Source organism: Candoia aspera, chromosome 3 (genome assembly GCF_035149785.1).
Source record: "Candoia aspera isolate rCanAsp1 chromosome 3, rCanAsp1.hap2, whole genome shotgun sequence".
NCBI classification, from domain to species: Eukaryota; Metazoa; Chordata; class Lepidosauria; order Squamata; family Boidae; genus Candoia; species Candoia aspera.
Window position 1 is genome coordinate 94,022,527 of NC_086155.1, and position 22,063 is coordinate 94,044,589.

The 22,063-nt window shown below is 37.9% G+C and overlaps 1 protein-coding gene across 1 annotated transcript; it reads left to right on the forward strand.

Moving 5' to 3' along the window:
• Positions 1 to 805: 805 nt before the first annotated feature.
• Positions 806 to 21,256, forward strand: ATP6V1G3 (ATPase H+ transporting V1 subunit G3). The gene is made up of 3 exons (XM_063300159.1): positions 806 to 914; positions 15,358 to 15,458; positions 19,920 to 21,256. Exons 1-3 carry the CDS (start codon positions 833 to 835, stop codon positions 20,091 to 20,093), a joined length of 357 nt encoding a protein of 118 aa, XP_063156229.1. The 5' UTR covers positions 806 to 832; the 3' UTR covers positions 20,094 to 21,256.
• Positions 21,257 to 22,063: the final 807 nt, after the last annotated feature.

The following is a 22,063-nucleotide window of genomic DNA, read 5'->3' on the forward strand; positions in this document are numbered from 1 at the left end:
TCTGTATTATTATTTTTAATGATTGTTCTCTCAGCCCAACTCACCTCACAGGGTTGTTGTTGTGGGGAAAAGAGGAGGAGGACAGAGTATTTGGTATATTTGCCACCTTGAGTTATTTATAAAAAAAATAAATAAAGGTGGGATAAATAAATAAAATAATAATAGAAATCAATAGAAATTAAATGTATATATGTACAAATGAGAAATAAAGAATATATGCAAACAATCCAAAATACTGAAATGGAAACAATGTCACCACCTGACCATTTTACACCCTGGCTTCTAATTCTAGTAATAGTAGTCACCTTGGAGATTTTGACATGTGTAAGTGTCATGCCTGCAATATTAAACTAAGAAATGTTGATGTAATAGCAGTGATTGATGTGCCTATATTGATGGCAACAGCTGTACAGGAAAAGATCTACAATGCAACCAATTATTAAGGAATAATCCAGGTGCTTTCCGTATTTTGCTTTACTTAAGCCATGCTGCTACCTTGATATTTTTATTCTAAATATTAAACATCATAAATATCACTGTCAAACAAAGCTAGCAAAGGTTTTATGTTGATGGTTGCATATAAACCATGTTGAAGAGGGCAGCCAAGGGATGGGGGGAACTCCCTCAGACCGGTTCATCCACATTTTTGCCCCTGCTTTTCATTTTCTTCCAGAGTTTTACTCTGGCTTCAGCCTGCAAAGGAGCAGAGCAAAGTTTATGTTTTGATTATTGACGCAACAGAAGAAGTGTTGAATAAATATGGTGTCACACCATAAAGCCCCCTTCCTTCTTTGTAATTCCCACAGGCATTTCCTGAATCCAAGGAGGCGAAATGACCAGCCAGTCTCAGGGAATACAGCAGCTTCTGCAGGCAGAAAAGCGGGCCAAAGATAAACTTGAAGAAGCCAAAAAAAGTAAGTTGCACCTTAGGCCGGCACTCTTCCTCTGTTGAATCTCCAGGAAACCTTTCTTATATATAACTCTAGATAAATCACAGAGGCATCAACAAAGCAATTTAATAAGACATTTAAATTGATGTCTTCCCATCGGGTTAATTTTTAAAACTACCTCCAGCGTCTATTTCCCAACATTTTGATAATATGGTGTCTCGTTTCAGGCTGAATAAATGTAAGTCAGCAGTCATCCTTCTCCTATTTCCTTATGGGGAATTATTCTACAACCTACATTTCTTTTCCGGTCCTCTAATGAGGAGAGTTGTTTCTTCCACTTTGGGATCTGTAACAGGGAGGCAGAAGTAACATATTATGTGGCATTTTTTTAATTAGGTGAGTGGAATCAATCTTTCCCAACTATGCCATTACAATGTTCTGTGCTCTAATGTTGGCTACACTTCAGAGCTAAGGGAACCATTGCCCTCTGTTTGTTGGTGCACTACATTTCCCCTCAGCCTCAGCCAACATGGCCAGTGGTTAGTAGCACTAGTTCTTGTGGATCTTCTATGTAGGATAGTCTTGTATGAATTTCCAACATTATTTATCACATTTTAACCCACCTACTAACATTTCGTTAGTCTAATTATACATTCTAGGTTTTGTTGAAAGATCCATAGTACATAAAACCATATGCAATTTTATTCTGCAGCAACTTCTATAAAGTAAGTATTATTCACCTTTAGACAAGGTTTCATCTCCTGATGTCTTATCTCCCTAGATCTTTTTCTCCTTACTATCTTGGGCCCTGTCAGCGGCTCTGCATTTACTACCAAGAGTTATTAATATTTTTGTCAATCAAATTGGTTTCACTTCCATGAAATTAGGTTTTGCTATTACTTCTTTATGTCTTGTAGCTCTTTTATCTTCTAGAGTACTTTCTTTCATTCATTTCCTTAAGCCTCTACAAAGAGGCATTTAAGGAATTCCATCTTTGTGAAACCCTGATAATCTGTCCTATCTTTATTTTATGATATAATGGGCTATTTGGGATATAATTACCTTTAAGGCAGCCAGTCTGGTGTAGTGGTGAAGGTGCTGGCCTAAAAACCTGGAAACTGTGAGTTCTAGGTCTCCCTTAGACATGAAAGCCAGATGAGTGACTTTTGGCCAGTTCTTCTCTCTCAGCCTGACCCACCAAACAGGGTTCTTGTTGTGGGGAACATAGGTGGCAGGAGTGTTATGTACACCACCTTGAGTTTTATGCAATAAAGGTGGGATATAAATGTAATAAGAAAGGAAATCATCTTTTGGATTACACATTTCTCTGATTTTGCAAAAAAATTCAAAATCCAAAGAAAAATCTATAAATAGTAGGCTCAGAAATATGTACTTTGAACTAAACAATACTTTTCAGGATATGTTTTGTGACATGAGCCAGTTTGGTCTAGTGAATGAACCAGTCTGGTCTAGTGGTTAAGGCAGCAGGCTAGAAGCCAGGAGACCGTGAGTTCTAGCCCTGCCTTAGGCATGAAAGCCAGCTGGGTGACCTTGGGCCAGTCCCTCTCTCTCAGCCCAACTCACCTCACAGGGTAGTTGTTATGGGGAAAATAGGAGGAGGAAGGAGTATTAGGTCTGTTTGCCATGTTTGGTTATTTATAAAAATAATAAAGGCAGGATTAAAATAACTAAAATCAAATCTAACCTTAAATGTTCAACATATGGGTTTGTTAGTCTCAGTTCTGTAGATGTTTTGTACTGCATTGGCCACTGTGTGCCTTGTGGAGATGCAGTGATGTGATTTGTTTCATGAATGTACTTTGGGGTACCTTCTCCAACAGAAGCCTTTTATGTCTACTACAAGTTCAGAAAAGGACCCAGGAGAAACATAAAGTAAATGACATATTTGCTTTGTTCTTTGAAATTGGGGCTACATCGCTTGGTAGAGCAACTTCAGAGTAAAGCACAGGGCTGCAACGGGGGGGGGCAAGTGGGTCATCTGCCCTGGGCGCCACACTGGGGGGGTGCCAAAATGAGTGCTGGGGGGGCACCAAAATGGGCATGGAATCCATGTTTGCCCTGGGTGACACAGACTCTAGTTGCAGGCCTGGTAAAGCACTCCACTAAAGTTTTTCACTGCCTTAATATTCATTAGGATTCCTTTTAAAATCACCAATTAATACAAAATCTGGCCAGAATTTACTTTTCATTCACTATTTTCATTCATTCCTAATTACCATTATAGCTGGTACGAATCCTCTTTTGGCTACCCAAGAGTGTAACCAGCCTTCTATGAAGGCGATAATCTGAGAATTATTATGTGGGCTCATAATATGTGACCTTGCAGGTGCTGCTGAGATAATGATTCCCACCATCCCTCACAGTTGATCATGCTGGCTGGGGCTGTCAGGAGATGTAGTTCAGCAACATCTAGAGAGCCATCCATTGTTCACCCATGCCTTTGGGGGAAAAAACTGCTTTCCAAAAACAAAGAAAATAAAGGACAATAAATGTTCAGAGTTAACACACATAGTACGGATGTACTAACCTTAATTACAAAGCATCTGAGAAGTTTGTGGGAGTTCATGCAACCAAAATCAGGAATCAACTCTCCTGGGAGCAGCTTCCCATGCTTCAGTTAAAGATCAGTGAAGGTATCTTTCCATAAGGCCTTTACATGGCTTACATGCACACACGCACACAAACAGCATTATTGGACACCATACAAGATAAGAAAGCTCAAAACCAGGAGAAACTAATAGAAAGAAAATCTCATGAGATCTAAGAGAAACAGTAAATTATTTTTCAAGTATTTTTTTAGGAAACAAGATGGAACTTCTAGATTCTGCTCCGAGCTGCAGTGGGCTTTGGATTAGCAGCTGGCAAGCCTGTGCCAATCTTTTGGTCAATTAAATTGGTTTCATTTCCATGAAATGAGGCTATGCTTTTACTCTTTTATGTCTCATAGCACTTTAACTTCTACAGAGTACTTTCTTTCATTCATTTCTTTAAGCTTCTATGAAGAGGCATTTAAGGAATTCCATCTCTGTGAAACTCTGAAACTCTGGCCTATCTTTATTTTATGATCTCAGTGGTTGTTTGGGATATAATTACCTTTAAGGCAGATAGTTGGTGTAGTGGTTAAGACACTAGGCTAGAAACCAGGAGACCATGAATTCTAGTCCTGCCTTAGCCACAAAGCTAGCTGGATGACCTTGGGCCAGTCACCCTCTCTCTTGCCAAGAAAACAGGGACTTGTCCAGGCAGTTGCCAGCAGTCAAAACTGACTCAAAGGCACACACACTCACACAAGCCTGTGCCATAAGCCAAAGCTACTTTTACTGCACTTCAGAAAGCACCAGTTCCAGGGCAATCTGTGCCAGTTCAAAGTGGTGCAGCCTGCTTGCTCTTCCACCATCAGCAGGATTCAGCTGCAATGCTAAACAAGCTTGCCCTTCCTGAACTGAAAAAGACCTGGCATGGTAAACTGAAAACATGACCTTCACACACATAAGAATAGATTGCTAACACCCCGTAAAAAAAAATAAATACTGTGTTTCAATTATTGCTTCTCATTTGCTTTGAACAAGAAGGAAACCCCCACCCCAAAAAGTCTTCCAAAGTTTATATAGAAAGCTTTCACAGCCTGGTGAAATTCAGCTTTGCGTGCACTGGTTTTGTCAGTTTAAGGTGCTGCATTTTTTTTCTCTCTCTCTATGACAATACTGGTTTATGTTTAAAGTAAGCAAGTTTGTGAATTATTTCTGGTTACAAAAAGATTCAAAACTCATCTAGAGGTGAAACTAAGCCTTGAAAGAAAGTACCTATCGAAAAGCATGAAGTGTCTGATCATTGTTTTGTATGCCTTTAAAATACAGAGTAAGTATCGCGGGCAATTTGGCTTCTCCTGCTGGCATATTTCAGTTTAGAACATGAATATGTCCTCTAAACGTGTCAGGACTGAATATCAACCTGAATTCATATTCCCAGCTTTACCTTTTGTGAGATGAGTCCATGAATCAAGGCTTACTGGATCCCAGTCCTTGCAATCAACTCTGTCTGTAAATGAGCAAACCGCAGGGCCCTAATGCTTTGGGGAGTAAAGATTAATGGGATCTGTACCAACCATCAGTTTTTCATTCACCTGAGTAAGCAACAGGTTTTGCTCTAGCTTCAGTTGCACTCCAGTGTAACATAGGCTCAGTTGTATATACTGCTAGTAATTGAAAACTATCCATTACACTGAAATAGCTGTGCTGATTTACTCACAGCTTCCAAATAAATGAAGTGAGAAACCACATATCATTGGTATGAGTGGAGCAATGACAGTGGGAAACCCAAGAAGGGTGTCAGGCACAGTATTATCTGGACTTGTAAATATACATTAACAAACACACCTAGTTTGATTCTGCAAGGTTAAAATCTTGCCCTCAACTGCGGTTCAAATGAGAGAGAGGAAGCCATTTTATGAGACCAATGTCTGGTGTAACAAAGATTCTAGATTGCTACAATATTTTAGTGAATAATTTCAGTAGTCACTGATAATGTATTCTTAAGGGGTTTTAAAATGTCAGACCTAACTTAGGAGCAATATGGCTGCATATAAAATCCTTAGCCATGTGGTAGTTATTTGAAGCGCTGGGGTCTTGTAAAAAATTACAAATAAATAAATTTGGGGCATTATATATAAAACATGTAATGTTATTTATGTGTCTAAAGAACATACGTAACTTTTATAGAGACTAGTTCTTACTATATATCCTGTAGTAATGAAACCAACCGTTACTGGAAATCCACCAAAAATTGAAGCATAGGGCACAGAAAATGATACAGTGGCCAGCAAATGATGCCAAAGTGGATTTTCAAAATGAATTGGACAGTTCTACTCAAAGGCAACCTTCTGTGTAAGTCTCAACCCAATTTTCAGAATATCAAGTTGGGAAAGGCTAATCTAAGGAATCAGGAGAAAAATAAAAGATCCTGAAATTTCTCAGAAATATTTAACGAATCCTTACTTGAAACCCGCATGACTCTTCAGTGCCTATTGTCATCTATCTCAATATTATTAGATATCTTCTTGGAAGGGTATGCAACTTCTTTAGTCATATTTCAAAAAGTAGTAGGTGATGATGAAACGAAAACTCAGTTTGATTTGCTATCTATTTAATTAACATTAAATATAGTACAGTGGCTTTGGTCTGCCTCACTGAGGATAAGAAGTGATGCAAGAGATGGGTTTGTCATCTTGCCCTCAACTGCGGTTCACTCTTAGAAGTTAGAGAGCAATGTACCCTCACATAGCAGCTTTAAAGTCTTGCTTCACTCAAATCTTCACCAAAGCAAATCACCCCCTCAAGGATCTGCAGAGTTCTACTCTTCAGTTACTGTATGTGTTTAATAGCTTTCTCTGTCATATTAAACATTATAATTTGGTAACAACTGTTGGAGGTTTCTGGAGGGTTGAATGAATGAATGAACAAATCTTTCAGGATCCACCTGTAGCCCTCATACACTTCTGCCTTCTTAGGTGCAAGATCCACATTGGGTTCCCTTTTATCTGTGTAGTACAGTAGCTGTTCCAACTGTAATTTCTATTCAGAGAAGAATGGAAAATGGCATCCCCTTTTTCAAGAGATTTTTGTATCCATGGCTGAAAGTCCAAATATCTTCATATTGGATGTAATACAGGTAGTCCTCGACTTACAACCACAATTGGGACCGGTGTTTCCATTGTAAGTCATTGCAGTCGTAAGTTGAATCACCACATGACTAGACTGATTTTATGACCATTTTTTTATGGTGGTTAAATGAATCCAGCTTCCCTAATGGGCATTCTTTGCTGCAAAATGGCAAAAAAGTCACAAAACGTGATCACGGGACACTGCAACTGGTCGTAAAAGCAAGCCGGTTGCCAAGTGCCCAAAATGCGATCATGCGACCGTGGGGGCAGTGCGACGTTTTGCAATGCTCGGAAGTGCAGTAAAGCACCTATTCTGAGGCCATCGTAACTTCGGACCATCGTTAGATGAACAGTTGTCAAGGGCTACTTGTATTGAGACTGAATAGATAGACTGAATCTGATTTTAAATAATAGATTTGGGTCACCCAATTTCCCTAGCTAGTTTTCCGTAAGTAGTTGACAGTTTTTTTTTAAAAAGGTGCAGGATTGCACTGTTTTGTCATTCCTTCAGTGATTTGAGCTAAAAGGCTTCACACCACAGGCCTATTTTAATACTAATAGTAAAGAGAAGCTCTTAGAGATCAGGGCAAGTACTGCCTTGGTTGAAGGGGTGGGCCATCTGCTATGAAGTAGCCAATTTGCTGCTGGAGTGAGCTGGGAAGAAAACCTAGTGCAGAAGTGGACAAGAACGTTCCAAGCGACGGACGAAGGAAAGACTGTGTTCAAACCAGAGAAGGAAAATGCACCCAGATGCCAAATTTGGACCCAGAGGAGCATGAATCAAGGCTAATGTCATCTGCTTCTGCCTTCAAAAAGTGTTCTGTTCTGGCGGGGTGGGTAAAGCCTCAATATATTTACAATTTCCTCTGTTTTGTGGCAGTCTTCTTGCAACGTTGGTAAATCCAAACACATTCAACACGCTACAAGGAGGACAGTGATGAGATGGAAAAGGCACAGCCAATTCATTCTGCATGAGAGTGCCCAGTGGAACAGCAAATCCCACCCACGTCATGTAGTGACTGCATCCTATACATCTCAATCAGCATAGCAAAGCCAGAGAGAAATCTGCATTACATCCAACAGCTTTTTAAAAATTAATTATCATTACCTGTTAATGGCTCACCTCACCACTATTCATTGTTTTAGGTGATTGCTTTGGGATGTTTCTCTCTCTTTTTTTTATTTAGATCTTTACTTAGTTTTACAACAGTCAATACACTTAAAATCAGAGGGAAATGTAATTTATACAGTTGAAGGAATGAGTTCAAGGAGCACAAATAAAGGACTAAAAGTATATCATGACTGATCTCTCTTCTAAAATGTATACAAATCTAAAATGTTTGCATACTAGAAAAGCTCTAGATAGTGTAGATAAATTGCATCTCAGGTAGATGTTTTGTCTCATCTGGAAAAATCTTGTTCATTTGGCTTTGTGTAAAGCGCCAACAGTATATTGTATAATTTTCCCTCTTAAATGTATACAGATACACTATATTGCTTCTCCAGTAATGGCTCCACTCTAGCTTGCTTTGACAATTGTTAAATTGGCACAGGTTCTTTTTTAAACCATACCCAATTGGACTGACCCAGACTCAAGAGAGACACAAAAGAACTGGACCATGGATCAGATGGTTTCTTTTATCTCTCCCTATAACGGGTGGGCAGATTTTTAAATTTGTAAACCAAAAGTATTTTATAAAAGTGATGTGTAAAATTTAACTATATTCTCAGAAATATATATATATGTGAGTGCTTCCTATTTCCTCTATACTCTATGACTATTATGGTACTTCTATACTATTACACTTACCTTATAATTACCTTTATACTCTACAACAGTGTTTCTCAACCTTGGCAACTTTAAGGTGTGTGGACTTCAACTCCCAGCATGGCTGGCTGGGGAACTCTGGGAGTTGAAGTCCACACACCTTAAAGTTGCCAAGGTTGAGAAACACTGCTTTACAACATAGTTCTCTGTTACTATCTAATATGCATCAATGTTTTCTTCTTACAGAGCCTGTTCTGTCTTTTTTCTCTCCCTCTGTCTCTGGAATGTAAATATCTTCATTTCCCCCTCTGTTGTCACTTTTAATGGCCAGCATGTACAGCTCTTAAAACTTTAATTTGTGCTTTTCCTCGCTGGCCCTCTAGACTTTTTCTTTTTCCTCCCCACCCTCTGAAGGAAAAACACCTTATATCTTTTCTACTGCTGGACTTCTTCAGTCTCTAGTGGCTGCAGAGTTCCAAAACAATGTGTCTCCCCTCCTCACCCCCCCCCACCTGCACCAAGCTTGCTGTTTTATTGGCACCTCCTCCATGCTGACACTGGGGGACAGGCTCAGATGGGAGGGACAGGACAGAGCGCAGGGGCCTGCAATTGTCTCAAGCAGCCTGCTCTTCCACATAAACCAAGCAGAGTTTCTCTGTAAACCTAAAGGTTTCTCTGTGGTTGTATATGGAGGCTACTCCAATGTATAGTAAGTAGATCCACCCATGACCCAGCCTCCCAGATGCGATGTGGTACTAGTTAGCAGACCTTAACTTTGGTATGAACAGCAAGGAAGATCTTGCATGCCCCCCAATCCTGTAAAATAAACATAAGCCCATGTCTGATGTAATCAGTTGAGGCAGAGACAGCACCCATCCACAACTTCTTATGAGATGTCCAGACCAGCCCCACTGACAGTCTACCAATCCACAACTAGCTGTTTGGATCCCTCCTGCTGAAGCTACAGTTCTCTGCTGTCACAGTTGTTCCTGCTATTCCATCCAAGCAGTGGCTGGTTTCTCACAGCATGCTGCAATGACTTGCTTAATTATGATTTGTTAACCATACCTAATAGCAGAGTTTACAGAATACTGTTTGCTAATCCAGAAAACACTATTTAAAAATCACCACTGTTGGATTAGTACCATACAATATATTGAGTCAAACCAAACAAACAAACAAGATTAGGATTTTATCCAAAGCATGAATCCAGAGAGATATGACCTGTATCCCTGGAGGTATAGTATGTATGAGGTTATATATGTATACAGCAGCTATCTGTAACTTTCCCAATGAGAAATCATTATGCAGCCATTCTGAGCCATCAGCATTTGTTCCTCAGGGCCTGAATTTGAGTCAGATATTGCATTAAGTCCCTAGTTCACCTCCTCCAATAATCAGATAGAAGCCTAGAACAATATTAAAGTTCCATATTGCCACTATAATTTCTAGAAGTGCTATTAAAGGAGAGTCATGTTGCTCTCTAACTATTTGAAACAGCCAGGCACGTAGCATAGAATGAAAGGCTGTCTGCTAATCAATATAACCTATCAAGAGATTGTGTTTTCTTCCTTCCGTGCTCTTCTGTGATCACAGCATCCTAGATCCATTGATCGATAACCCCAAACTATAAGGTTGTCTTCTAATTTGGGTTTTACAGCATTTCCTTTCTGCCTCCATGCAATATTAACTATTTTTAAGTATCAGTTGCCCCTAGAATCAGCATGAAGAGTAGACACTCTTGCCAATAGCCTATCCAACCTCCAGGTATTGATTCTAAGGTTACAGTGGAGCCTATAGGCTGCTTTTTTGAAGTGCTCTCCATCTAGCCTTGAGTCAGCAGCAAATGATAGTGGCAGGCAGTTTGTTGTCCCCACTGCCAGTCCCTATCCTGCCTCTATGGCCTCTGCTCTGACTTACTGCCAAATAGCACTATCCTGATTTTATGTGTGCAGTGCATAATAGGCACAGTGACTGATCAAGTCCTGTGGCTTTGCTGTCCTCCATCTCTTGCACATCTGGTGAGAAAAACATCTGCCATCTGCTAATCATGGTGCTGTAGCAGAAATGGGGAGGGTCTGCAGGACTCTGTCCACTGCCTCTGTGCCCCTCCTTCTACATCCCTTTCTCTCATAGTTGGAGCTATTTGGTGTTTCAAAAAAAAAAAAACCCTCCGATCAGAATCTCAAAGATTGCTGAATCACAAGCAGTACTTTTCCTTGGGATTTCTCTCTTCTTCTGTTCCTGTCCTAACAACCAGGAAACACACTGAGACAAGGAACTGGTCTCTAATATTTATTGCTAGTACTTAACAGGAATCCTAACAAACTGAAGAAGCGTGGGAAAAACCCAGACATATAACCCCCAAGGGTTAAGGCGGTCCCGATCTGTGTCTCTTTGAATGGCTGAATAATTCATCGGTGCTACGCATGCGCTTGACAGTCTGGATGGGAGCCCCCTGCTCGCCATCCTTACTCATGACAGTTCCTTTGTTTATAAAATAAATCAGGGTTTCTCGACCAGGGTTCCATGGAACCCTAGGGTTCTGTGAGAGGTCACTAGGGGTTCCCTGGGAGATCACCATTTGTTTAAAAAATTATTTCAAATTCAGGAAACTTCACATTAAGGAGGTAGGTTTCATTCTTTATTTTTACTTTAAGAACACTGTTAGTGCATATATACAGGCCTACACATGAAACGAATATAATAAGTTTGTAACTTCTGGCCTATACTTGAGACTGAATGTGCAGGGGTTCCCCGGGGCCTGAAAAATATTTCAAGAGTTCCTCCAGGGTCAAAAGGCTGAGAAAGGCTGAAGTAAACAATGCCCACTTGTGGCTTTATCTGTGCTCTAGTTGGGAGGCAGTGGGGGAATAGATTGGTCCCATCATTTTACTCCTTTGATATTTCAGATTTGCATTAAGCTGCTGCGGCCATAGGGTTAAAATATTTCCAGTACAGCCAGTTAAGCAGTCTAGCATAATTGTGCCATAAGGATATGCCACTGAAGGAGCACTGGGAGTCCAGCTGTTTAGGGAGGACTTGACAAGAGAATGGTGGCAGATTAAATGAATGGGAGATTGAAATGGAAAGAGGACTGCATCAGCCTGAAATAGCCAATCAGCGCCACACTGATCCCACCCACTATTGGTCACCTGACTTCTCCCCATCCATGAATGCTATTGTCTTAAGGAAGAAACCACTAATCTCAAGACAGCTCAAGACAGCTCGAGCCTGTCTCACTTATGGACTAGGGACAAGAAGAAGGCAATGCCCTAGGATTTTGTTTTCAAGTGATTTTGTTTTCAAGTGATTTTGTTTTCAAGTTCCTTTTTCTTTTTCTTTTTTTAAGGAAGCTGGAATGCTGCAAAGGAAAGAAATTTCTAACATAATGCTTATTTCCAAGAACATTTCTAGACCCTACAAAAACCCAGAGGCATTTGTTGAAAATAAAAATGAGTGATTAGAGCCTACTGCTTTGTTTATAATCGTGCCCACCTATACAGGAAAAAATCTGTGATGATCTAGGATAGTAGGATATTATTCTAAAGGAGTAATTAGAATGGCAAGGACTACTTCATTAGTTGGCCTTCTGGTGAAATGGTGAATTGGCATTTTTTGGCAGGACATACTTCCTATGGCAGCCATTTTGTAAATAAGGACAGTCATTTTGTAAGAATGCCCACAAATTGTTTTTAAAATTCCAGACATGACCACCAGGCAAAAAGTCACCTAAGCATTATTTTTTCAAGGCATAGAGAATAAACCTTCTGGTTCTGAAGAATGCGGTTGACGGATGCTATAGATTTCACTATTCCAGTATGTGTCAGGATTGTAACTTATTGAGAAGTAAACTATGCTGATTTCTTATTCTGTTTTATCTTCAGTTTCCCTACCATGGATAGTTTTACTCCTGTCAGCTGCAATAGGAAGCCATGCAACATTTTCAGTATGCCAAAAACCTCATCTTTGTCTCCAACAGTTTTGGTTCCCCTTTCTTTTTGCAGTACTATGGTATGACAGCTCTTCCTCCACTTTTGCATGAATTTGTTTTTGATAGCATTGCTTCTGATTGACATGACACTATACAAAGCAGTGCATTGCCTTTCCATGGAGACAGGATCCCCTCAGCTGAGAAATTTCTAATCTAAATTCTGGAAGAGGAGATAAATATGAGGTACAGGGCACAGAACGCATCTAACTGCAGATACTGGGTAAATCCCTCATGACTACACTGAAACCTGGAACTACTTACCTCATATGCTTTATCACAAAAATAGCTGTGTCTGATTAGTTCCTATATGCCATTATGGGTGTTGCCTGCGATGCAAAAGCATGCTTGCATTATCACATCTTCCATAGTACAGACTGGGAGTCCTAGTCCTGCCTCAGGCATGAAAGCCAGCTGAGTGACTTTGGGCCAGTCACTCTCTCTCAGCCCCAGGAAGGAGGCAATGGCAAACCACTTCTGAAATCTTGCCAAGAAAACTTCAGGGTCTAGTCTAGGCAGTTGCTGAGGATCAGACACGACTGAACGGGGGGAAAAATGACTGGGCTGTTTGCAAAGGAAGTTGAAAACCTTATACTCAAACTGTTGGGTGTCATTTCTAATGGTGGGTCTCTGGTGTTGTAAGTCTAAAGAACACAGTGCTGCCAATCAGTCTATAATCCTGGGCATTCTAGATTTCAGAATGATGAGAATTCCATAGGTGCAATTCTACCCAAGCTGTGTTTTTCTTTGGGATGTGATCATTGGAGGCAAAGTGGTATTTTATAAATTGTACATACATTTGCAGACAAAGTTCAAGAATTAGAGAAGATTACAGCTTAAACTAACTCCAGTAGATGACCCAAAGTTCAGACTAAATTTCTAAGTAGGGCAATCAACACTTTCAGAATGGTTCTCTTCATCCTTTTTTCTTATCTAAATTAGACAGAAGTGGAATCTCTATGTAAGAACATTAATGCTCTGGCTCCTAGAATTTGTCCAGGCATGGTTATTTCTTTGGTTGTTTCAGTACATTCTTAAATTAATATCTTTATTACGTCTTTACAGTCTGCTTAACATATATCCTTAAAATGGGATGTCCAACCCACCATCTTGCATCTGAGAGAGGACTTTCTATTCTGTGTACTGAAGCTCCATACTTAGGGGAACAGCACATGGTGTTCAAAATCTCATAGAATTTATTTATTTTAAGATTTAAATCTTAGGTAGAATGATGGGTCCAAATAAATAGATAAATACATGAATACATTTTCCTGGCTAAATTGGCACTTACCTGGCTCTTTGCAAGACCAAGACATCAAGCACTGTTTTTAATACTGCTTTAAAAATTAGCTGGACATCACTGTTGTCCTGTTCCTCTTATTATGAACTGTGTCACTAGCCCTTTATGTTACCTTTACCTTCATGTCTGCAATGTATTAGTGCTAGAAATGTGTTTTAATATTCTCACCCACCTTTGCATCTTGCAAAGAGTGGCAAAAGGGAGGGGAAAATTCAACAAAACGTAAATATTGCAATTTGGAGATCTGAGATTCTAGTGGTTTGGAATTCTGCCAGAATTCAACAGAATTCAATCGTTGTGAACTGAAGGGTTCCTGTCAGTTAATCAATAGGGCAGATCTTGCAAAATAATGTTTTTTCTCAACGACATGTAAAATCTGTTCTCTCACTATTGTAAAAAAGTAAGAAAGAAAAATAAGTGTTGGATTTAAAGCTCATCATATAAGGAGCTGTCCACATTTCAATGAGAAATGCACTGTGACAGTGTCAATGTTTTTCAGTAAGGAAACCTGGAAACACTTGACTGTTGATCTGAGAGTAAGTAAACATAATAGTTCTGATCCTAAAGTCAATACATAAAAAAACAACTAATAAAATCAATAGAAATGTCCTCCCCGTAGGTAGCACATGGAGAACAGAGAAAAAGGACAATAAAGGGAACTGTGCTTCGTCTAAGATTTATCCATAACATTAAAAAGGTAGACTCGTTAAAATATATTTATTTAAAATAATTTATTTAAAAATTCCCTATTCACATAAATTAGGATAATAAGATTCCTTTTGAATGGATTGAGAAGGCATATATATTCAAAATGCAAGATGCACACGTACTCATTAATGTCGTGGAAATACTACACCTGATGAGATGTCAAGGCTGTCTTCTGTCATCTCCTCTAGAATATTGTATGTGATATGCATATGCATATGAGCATTTGTGCAGATTTACTTTTGTCCATTTAATATTTAATATATCCATTAACTTATTATTGGCAATGAATTAGGAATATGCTTGTATAGTATAGGGTGTCTAAGTACAGTATTGCTTGGAATCATAATGTGATTTGTCTAGCTTGGACATTATCATGTTGTGTGAATTAGCCTTGTAATTTGTGTATCATGGTTTATAGTTTAGTGCTGTGTGTGAACCCAGTAGGTCAACTATGCTTAAACCACCTAGGACTTAATGTGACAGGGGAACCAGGTCATTTTGTATAAGATAACAGTGACAGACACAGGAGCCCTTGAGATCATTCCCATTTGAAGCTTCCAAAGATTCTAAGAAATTATGGGAATCTGTTTTTAAAAAGATTATGTGAACAGTGATCAACAAAACACCGATCCCGCTCCCCAGTATAATAAAGAGCAATGCCCTTCCCAAATCTCTCTAGTGGAAGATGTATGGCATAATCCTTGATTACTGCATATTGCATTCAGACTCCATAAAGATTTATGTATAATTTTAAACATTTAGTTGTAAGGTTATATGCAGCTTCTTCGCAGGAGGAATTCAGAAGTGGGATTTCTTCTACTCCTAAAGAGGAGGAGGAAGAAATGCAAGAAAGGAAGTTTGGGGTTCTTGTCTGGGTTGTGCTGAGGAAAATGGGACAAAGAGCTACAGTAACTGTGCTTGAATACAGAAAGGGATTGTGTTTTATCTGCCCTCCTGCTGTGTACAAATTAATACTGTGTACATAATAATCCAATTAAAATGGCTTGGCTTCTTTTTCAGGAAAAGGAAAGAGACTGAAGCAGGCCAAGGAAGAAGCCACAGCAGAGATAGACCACTACAGGCTCCAGAGGGAAAAGGATTTCAGATGGAAGCAGTCCAAAGTAAGTAAGAATATCAAGGGAAGGTTACATCAATCAAACTTAGCCAGTTTGAAGTTCTCCAGAGGTTTCACACTAGTACACTGGCTATGCTGGCCAGGGCTGATGGCAAATGAAAATCAAAGTGTCTGGAAATCTCCCATTGGGGAATGCAGGAACATATTAAGAATTTAGGTAAATATTAAGAATTGTTCATACATTTCATGTATTTCATGTATTCAGATTCCACAATCCTTTCTTGATTCTGTTTCCACAATTTTAAATTCCATATGTTGGATCTCCATCCAGATCATGAAATGCATAAATCCCTTTATTGAGAAAGTAACAACAAGCTTAACTACTAGTTCTGATATGTTGATTTGATGTAAATAATACAAAAAAAAGAAATTTCCAGAAATAGCACCAGTCTTAGTTGTTATTGCAGGAAATCCGTTTATTAACAGCTCTTTGGCCCAGCAGGAGATTCATCTCAAGAAGTTGGTTTCACAGGACCTCAATATCTGTATTTTGTTTTGTTGCAGTAGTTTAATTTTGACAAGATTGAAGAGCAATTACATGAACTGTTGCAAGTTTTCATGCACTGTAAAATTTTGAAATCATATTCAAAGACACAATTGCATTTAGTAGTATGCAATCTTCATGCTGACTGCATTTGACAGAACACTGATTTACCATGCTTTGGGAATCTCCTCAATTCCTTCTGCAACACAGCTGTAAGTAAAAAATCAGAAATCTGTGCAGCAGTTTTCAACTATCAGTTGTTTGTCTTCTTCCTGAACTGGAAGAAACAGCAAATCAAGTTCATATTTAATGATAAAACTGCAACTAGTTAGAAACAAAAACTAGTGGGAAATAGGAAGTATGCTCATATACTTAACATGACACGTTGACATATCAGAAGGATAGGCACCCTTTTTTTTTAAGTATGGCAGTCCTGCAAAATCTGTTGGAGGCCCCATCACATATCAGTGATGGAGGAGCTAGATGAAGGGAGAGAGGGGTGTAAAACCAGGCCCAATATAAGTGGAAACATGACACATCTTTCCTTCTGAGACATCTTCTTCTGCCCTTCTCCTTCTCACATATACATACACATACACACACACACACACACACACACACAACAAGGAAGAAGAAAGAACCATGGAGATGACCTTGAAGGGAATATTCAGAAACCATTACAGAATCAACAAGAGTCAGGGGCATATAAATTATTGTTGTTAATTTTATTTATTTATTTCATTTCTAACAAATACATTCCTTAAGCCCTGGGAAAGGGTATAGTATTAGGAAGAGGTTCAGGCTGGCTCCTCCTTTGACTCCAGGGGGGTATAAGAAGGGGGGAAGGTAAAACACCAGCAGATTTGCAAGATTCTGTTACTATAGTCTATCTCAACAAAGTCAGTTCTAGTTTTCCTGTGGAGGTTGTTTTCTGATCTGGCCTATCTTACAGACAGAAGCAGACCATTCTAGCCAGAGATCTCAATTGATTGACACAATGAGCTTTTGAAATTAGGATGAATGCTGCCTATCTCTCAAAGTACAGTGTGATCCTGGGTTAGCATTAAGTTCATATGAAGCCACTGTTTGTATGCACTAAAGGAATCAATGAATATAAAATTTAATCTTATATCTACTACCATTCATGTTAGTCATTCTGAAAGTCTTCTCTGAAAAAGTAGAGAACAAAAGTATGGTGAAAGGGTTTGCCCACATATTTGGCAGCAATTCTCCAGTATTGTACTTAGAATTCTGTAAGGTTAAAACATTTAAATGTGTGTGAAAAGGAAGCCCAAAACTAGAAGATAGGAGTCACAGCTTGGAATGTATGCATCTGCTTATAACATCACCTTGCTAAACTGTTCAGTTGATACAGAAATATCATTTAATTAAATGGTAGGTCAATGTTGTTTCCATCACAATCTGTCAAATATTTAGTCAATTAAAAACAAATAATCATGAAACCCCAACCCTGTACATACTCTTCAGACAAATTCATGCTTAGTATGGAGTGCTGCGTGATACAATTATATATATTATTCTATTTGTCCACCAATGATAGTTACACCAATATTGCATTGCATACAGTAAGTATATCCACTCAATAAACTGATTGCCTTTATTCTTCCACAACTCTCACACCGAAATACACACGTGAATTTAAAAATATATAATAAATCAAACTTCCTTTTTCCAATTCAGATTAACTGTGTGAGGCCTTGGGGGAGAACTTTCTCTTCCTTTATGTATAGCTTTTAAAAGTATGTATGTATGTATGTATGTATGCATATTGACTGATGACCAATCTCTCCTTCAGGAGTTCAAAGTGGCACACTTAGGACTTCCTGTTACTATTCTTTGCTCACAATAACAATACTGTGAGGTAAATTGGGCTGAGCTTCCTTGGCTGAGGGTGGACTTGAACCTGAGTATCTCTGGTACTAGCCCAGCATCTAAACCATTATACTACACTATCTTTCATTAAAGCAGAGACCTAAAACCTATGCTTTAGTAATCAAGGCAGGGAAGATGACCTTCCCTCTGTGCTTCAAACTACATGAGATGATGGCAATGGACAGCTGGCTAAATAGTGCCTGAATTGGTGCAATGTAATCAAATTGCAAATCTCCCTTAAGTGTGAAGGTTGGTAGCTGCCTTAATACATTCACCATTTCTTATGATCCCATTTAGATTTATATCAGTATTACTTAGGATTATTAGAATCAGTATCATTTAGTTACAGTGGTAATAAGTGCACTGTTGGTAGACTTGAAAGACCAGGTTAGGAGCAGATTGTCATAGAGAAAATCTATCTATGTTGTGGCTAAGAGTCAGCAATGACTTGATGGCATATAATCAATTATTTAGAAATTATGGATTTGGTTTACATATTAGGTATTCATATGAAACATGTAGATTTCTTGATTTACATATATAAAAAGTAACCTTTATTCATTAACAGAACCACAGATAATCCTTCCCAATCAAGTTTCCACATCTAGAATAAAATTAAAACAGAGTTTTATTATTTCATTGTCTAGCATGGAAGAAGCATAAATGGTTTGCTCAACAGAATCAAAATATATTTGAAAGGCATTTTATAGGCTCAAACCTGCCAAATTACATTAAAATCAGTACATGTTTTCAAACTGCAATCTGAAAATGTGATTTTTAAAAAAAACAAAAAAATGTCTGTTTTAGAACAGCATTATTAAATTTGTAATGATAATAAACCCTTCTGTGTAGAATATCTAAGTCAAATTTTGGGATCATCATCATCAGGCATCAATAATTGTGTGTGTGTGTGTGTCTGTGTGTGTGTGTATAACACATGTATAATCTTTCTCTCTTTCTCTCTCCCCAAGCCATGTCCACATTTGATATGCACTTCTAATTTATATAATTACTGTTGTGAAAAATGAAGTATCATTACAGTAAGATTTATTAGCATTACTATTCATGCCATTGTGTTTTATCTTTACCAGTTCATCTGCATGAGACCTAAATGTAATCCACCAATGCTTCCCATTAATCATTTTCCAAGCTATAATGTCCTAATGTGAAATTATGTATTGCTAAGAGATGCTTGAGGGTTTAGTTCAACCTACATCTTTAAGTGAAGCAAATGATTTGCACTGTCCAAACTAATATGCGGATCAGGATAGATATCCTTTCATTTTCACAGTTTTCCAAAAAAATTTATTTGATTCTTTTCTGGAAAAAAAGACAGATAAAATGTATCTTTCTGAGTTAAAGAACATATTAAAATGTGTCAGAATTTAGGGATTAATTTATTTCAGTGAGTGGATAATAGCTGTATTTTACTAACTGATATTGAAGAAGCTGTGAAAACCCTAAACTGTTGCTTAGCTGAAGGGACTAAGTGTGAGTAAACTTAATTGTAATTGCTTATTTGTGCAAAGTACAAAATGGAGTCCTGTTGATCAATTGACCATTGACAACCAAATCTGGAACAGCTTCTTCTGGATGGAGTAGGACACTGAAACATCAAATACATAGATTGAGTGTTAACCAATTGCTTATATTCAAAAGTCCCCTTCTATGTTTCTTAATCCCATTATATTAACAGTGGCCAGCACATTATGAAGTTAGTTTAGCATGGGATGGCAAAGTGTACCAGCTTTGTAGACAATGCAGTAGTCTTAGAACAACTTCACTATCTTCTCTTTTTTGCTTTTTTTCTGGACACAAAATGGTAGTCTTAAGCTGTTTCAGAGAGAGAGAGATGCACACATATACAACACATGCCTCTCTATCCTGTAATCCTATATCAAAAGCAAGATGGACAAGATAGATAACTACCTAAGTAAATACTTTTTGAGTAACAGCATCCTGCTGTAAAAGAGCAGTATACAAACCACAAACAGGAAAGAACGTTTGTTTTGAAATCTGTGTAGATGTTTCTACTTAGTTGACAGATGATAATTTGTTTTGTCTTTTTAGATAATGGGCTCTCAGGATAATCTATCAACAAAAGTAGATGAAGAAACTGCAGCAAAAATCCAAAGCCTCACTAATAATTATCGTAAGAACATAGAGAACATGCTCGGTCATCTCTTGGGCAAAGTATATGAGATCAATCCTGATATCCATCCAAATTATACATATACAATTTAAATCATCCATGGAAATGTTTTAAAAGAGCAATACTTGCAAAATGAGACAGCCTGATGAAGATGGCAGATTTGGAAGTATCATTATATATTAGCTTATTACCAATTATATTTTTTATCCCTAGCAAGAACCCAACAGTATCCATTTGGATTTTCTGTTTCCAACAGCCAAATTGTCACACATTGTTTTACTACAGTTTTTTAAAAATATATAATATACAGTATATTGTTGCTTTCTGCATTCTAGCTGGGTATATAATATAATCACAAAGCCAAAGTATATTCTTGAGCATAATATTTGTAATGTGGCCAGTTCCTGTAGGCAACTCTCTGGCATCACCGATTTCTACCCTCACCATTTTTTTTCTTTTATGTAGCAAAGAATGTATCACTTAAATATGGGCAAAGGCAGAAAAAAGAATCGCTTGACACCAGCAGCTTTTAAGTGGGTGTCTTTTTTCTTCTGATGTTCTCTACTGTTTGAAAAGTATTTTGTCATATGATTTGGCTTGTTGTAGGAAATCTGTTTGTCTCAATATGTAGAGGTTTAAAATAACTAAGTATAAAATAAATACTACAGATATATTATTAGACTTAAAATTAACCGTGTGTCTCTAGTATGGTACATTTGGAGAAACCACGATCATACTTATTGAATGCCTTTATATATCAGACATTGAATCAATCAATCATATTCATTCCGTCAATGACCAGCAAAATTTAAAAGGACAAAAGAGTAAAACAAAGAAATACAATAATATATTACCAACTAATAAAATAGATCACATAATAATATAGCATTCACTCCTCTATTACTCTATTAATACATTTGTTACCCAGGTAGTATGAGTCAAAAACATTAATAAGTATAAAATAAAAAATAAAAATATATATCCCCTAACAATTTATTAATTAAGATATTTCAATTTAAAAGTAATATTTAAAACAAGGCTCTTGTCTGTAAGTTGGTATTTGGCCAAAATAATCCTCTCTCTCATTCATAATAACAAAAACATGTTTGGTTGGTCCCAACAGAGGTAGGCATCAAACACTTATGAAATAAATAAGAGTCCTGTTCATGGGATATGTTAAATGTAGACTTCAACTCACAAGAAGTGGTAAGCAACTCCACCTCTACATCTAACCAATGGCATAACTAAAGAGCAGTTCCCCAGTAGACTGTGTGGGAACAATCCAACAAGGACAATTTCTGCTGCTGAAGATCATGCTGTGGAGATCAGTTCTTCCAGGATAATACAGTGTGACTTACAGAGAGAAGGGCTCTTTGATCTTACTTCTATATTGAAATCTATAGGAAGTGCAAAGGTATGAATTGAATGGAGCTATATTAATTGCCTATCATGGGCTTCTGGAAATTGCTTTGATGTCAAGAAGTGATCTGCTTGGAGATCATACCTCAACAAAGTGAATAGCCAGTGTGAGAAATTATTACTTATGAGAAAGTAACCAAGGCTGCAGTCTGATATGTACTTACCTGGGAGTAAGCTCTGGAACTTATTTATAGGCAAATAAATATAGGTTTTCATGATCAAGGACCTTCAAAAAGAAGAATTTCTTATTCTTCCCTCTTCCCTTTGCCTCTTGTGCCTCTCAGAGCTCTGCAGCTGAATAGTGCAGGATGATCTATGAGGCTGCTTGATGGAAGAGAGAAGAGAAAATATTCTTTCCATTAATTTAAGTTAATCTCTTTTCAGAGTTAACTTTTGCAAAGCACCTAGGGCTGTTCCCATATTTCTAATTAATGATATTACAATGAATGTTGCGGGATGAGTTCCATGGACAGTTGCTATGGAATTCTGTCTAAAGTCTTTTTAAAAAATAATTATCAAAATTGTTAAGATTTTACTAACTTATAAACAATTGTCATTCTGGTAATATTTTCAGCAACACTCACCCACCCTTGATTCTGTTCCAAATTTTTCTGGCACTCACCTTCTACTTGCAGCATTCCCA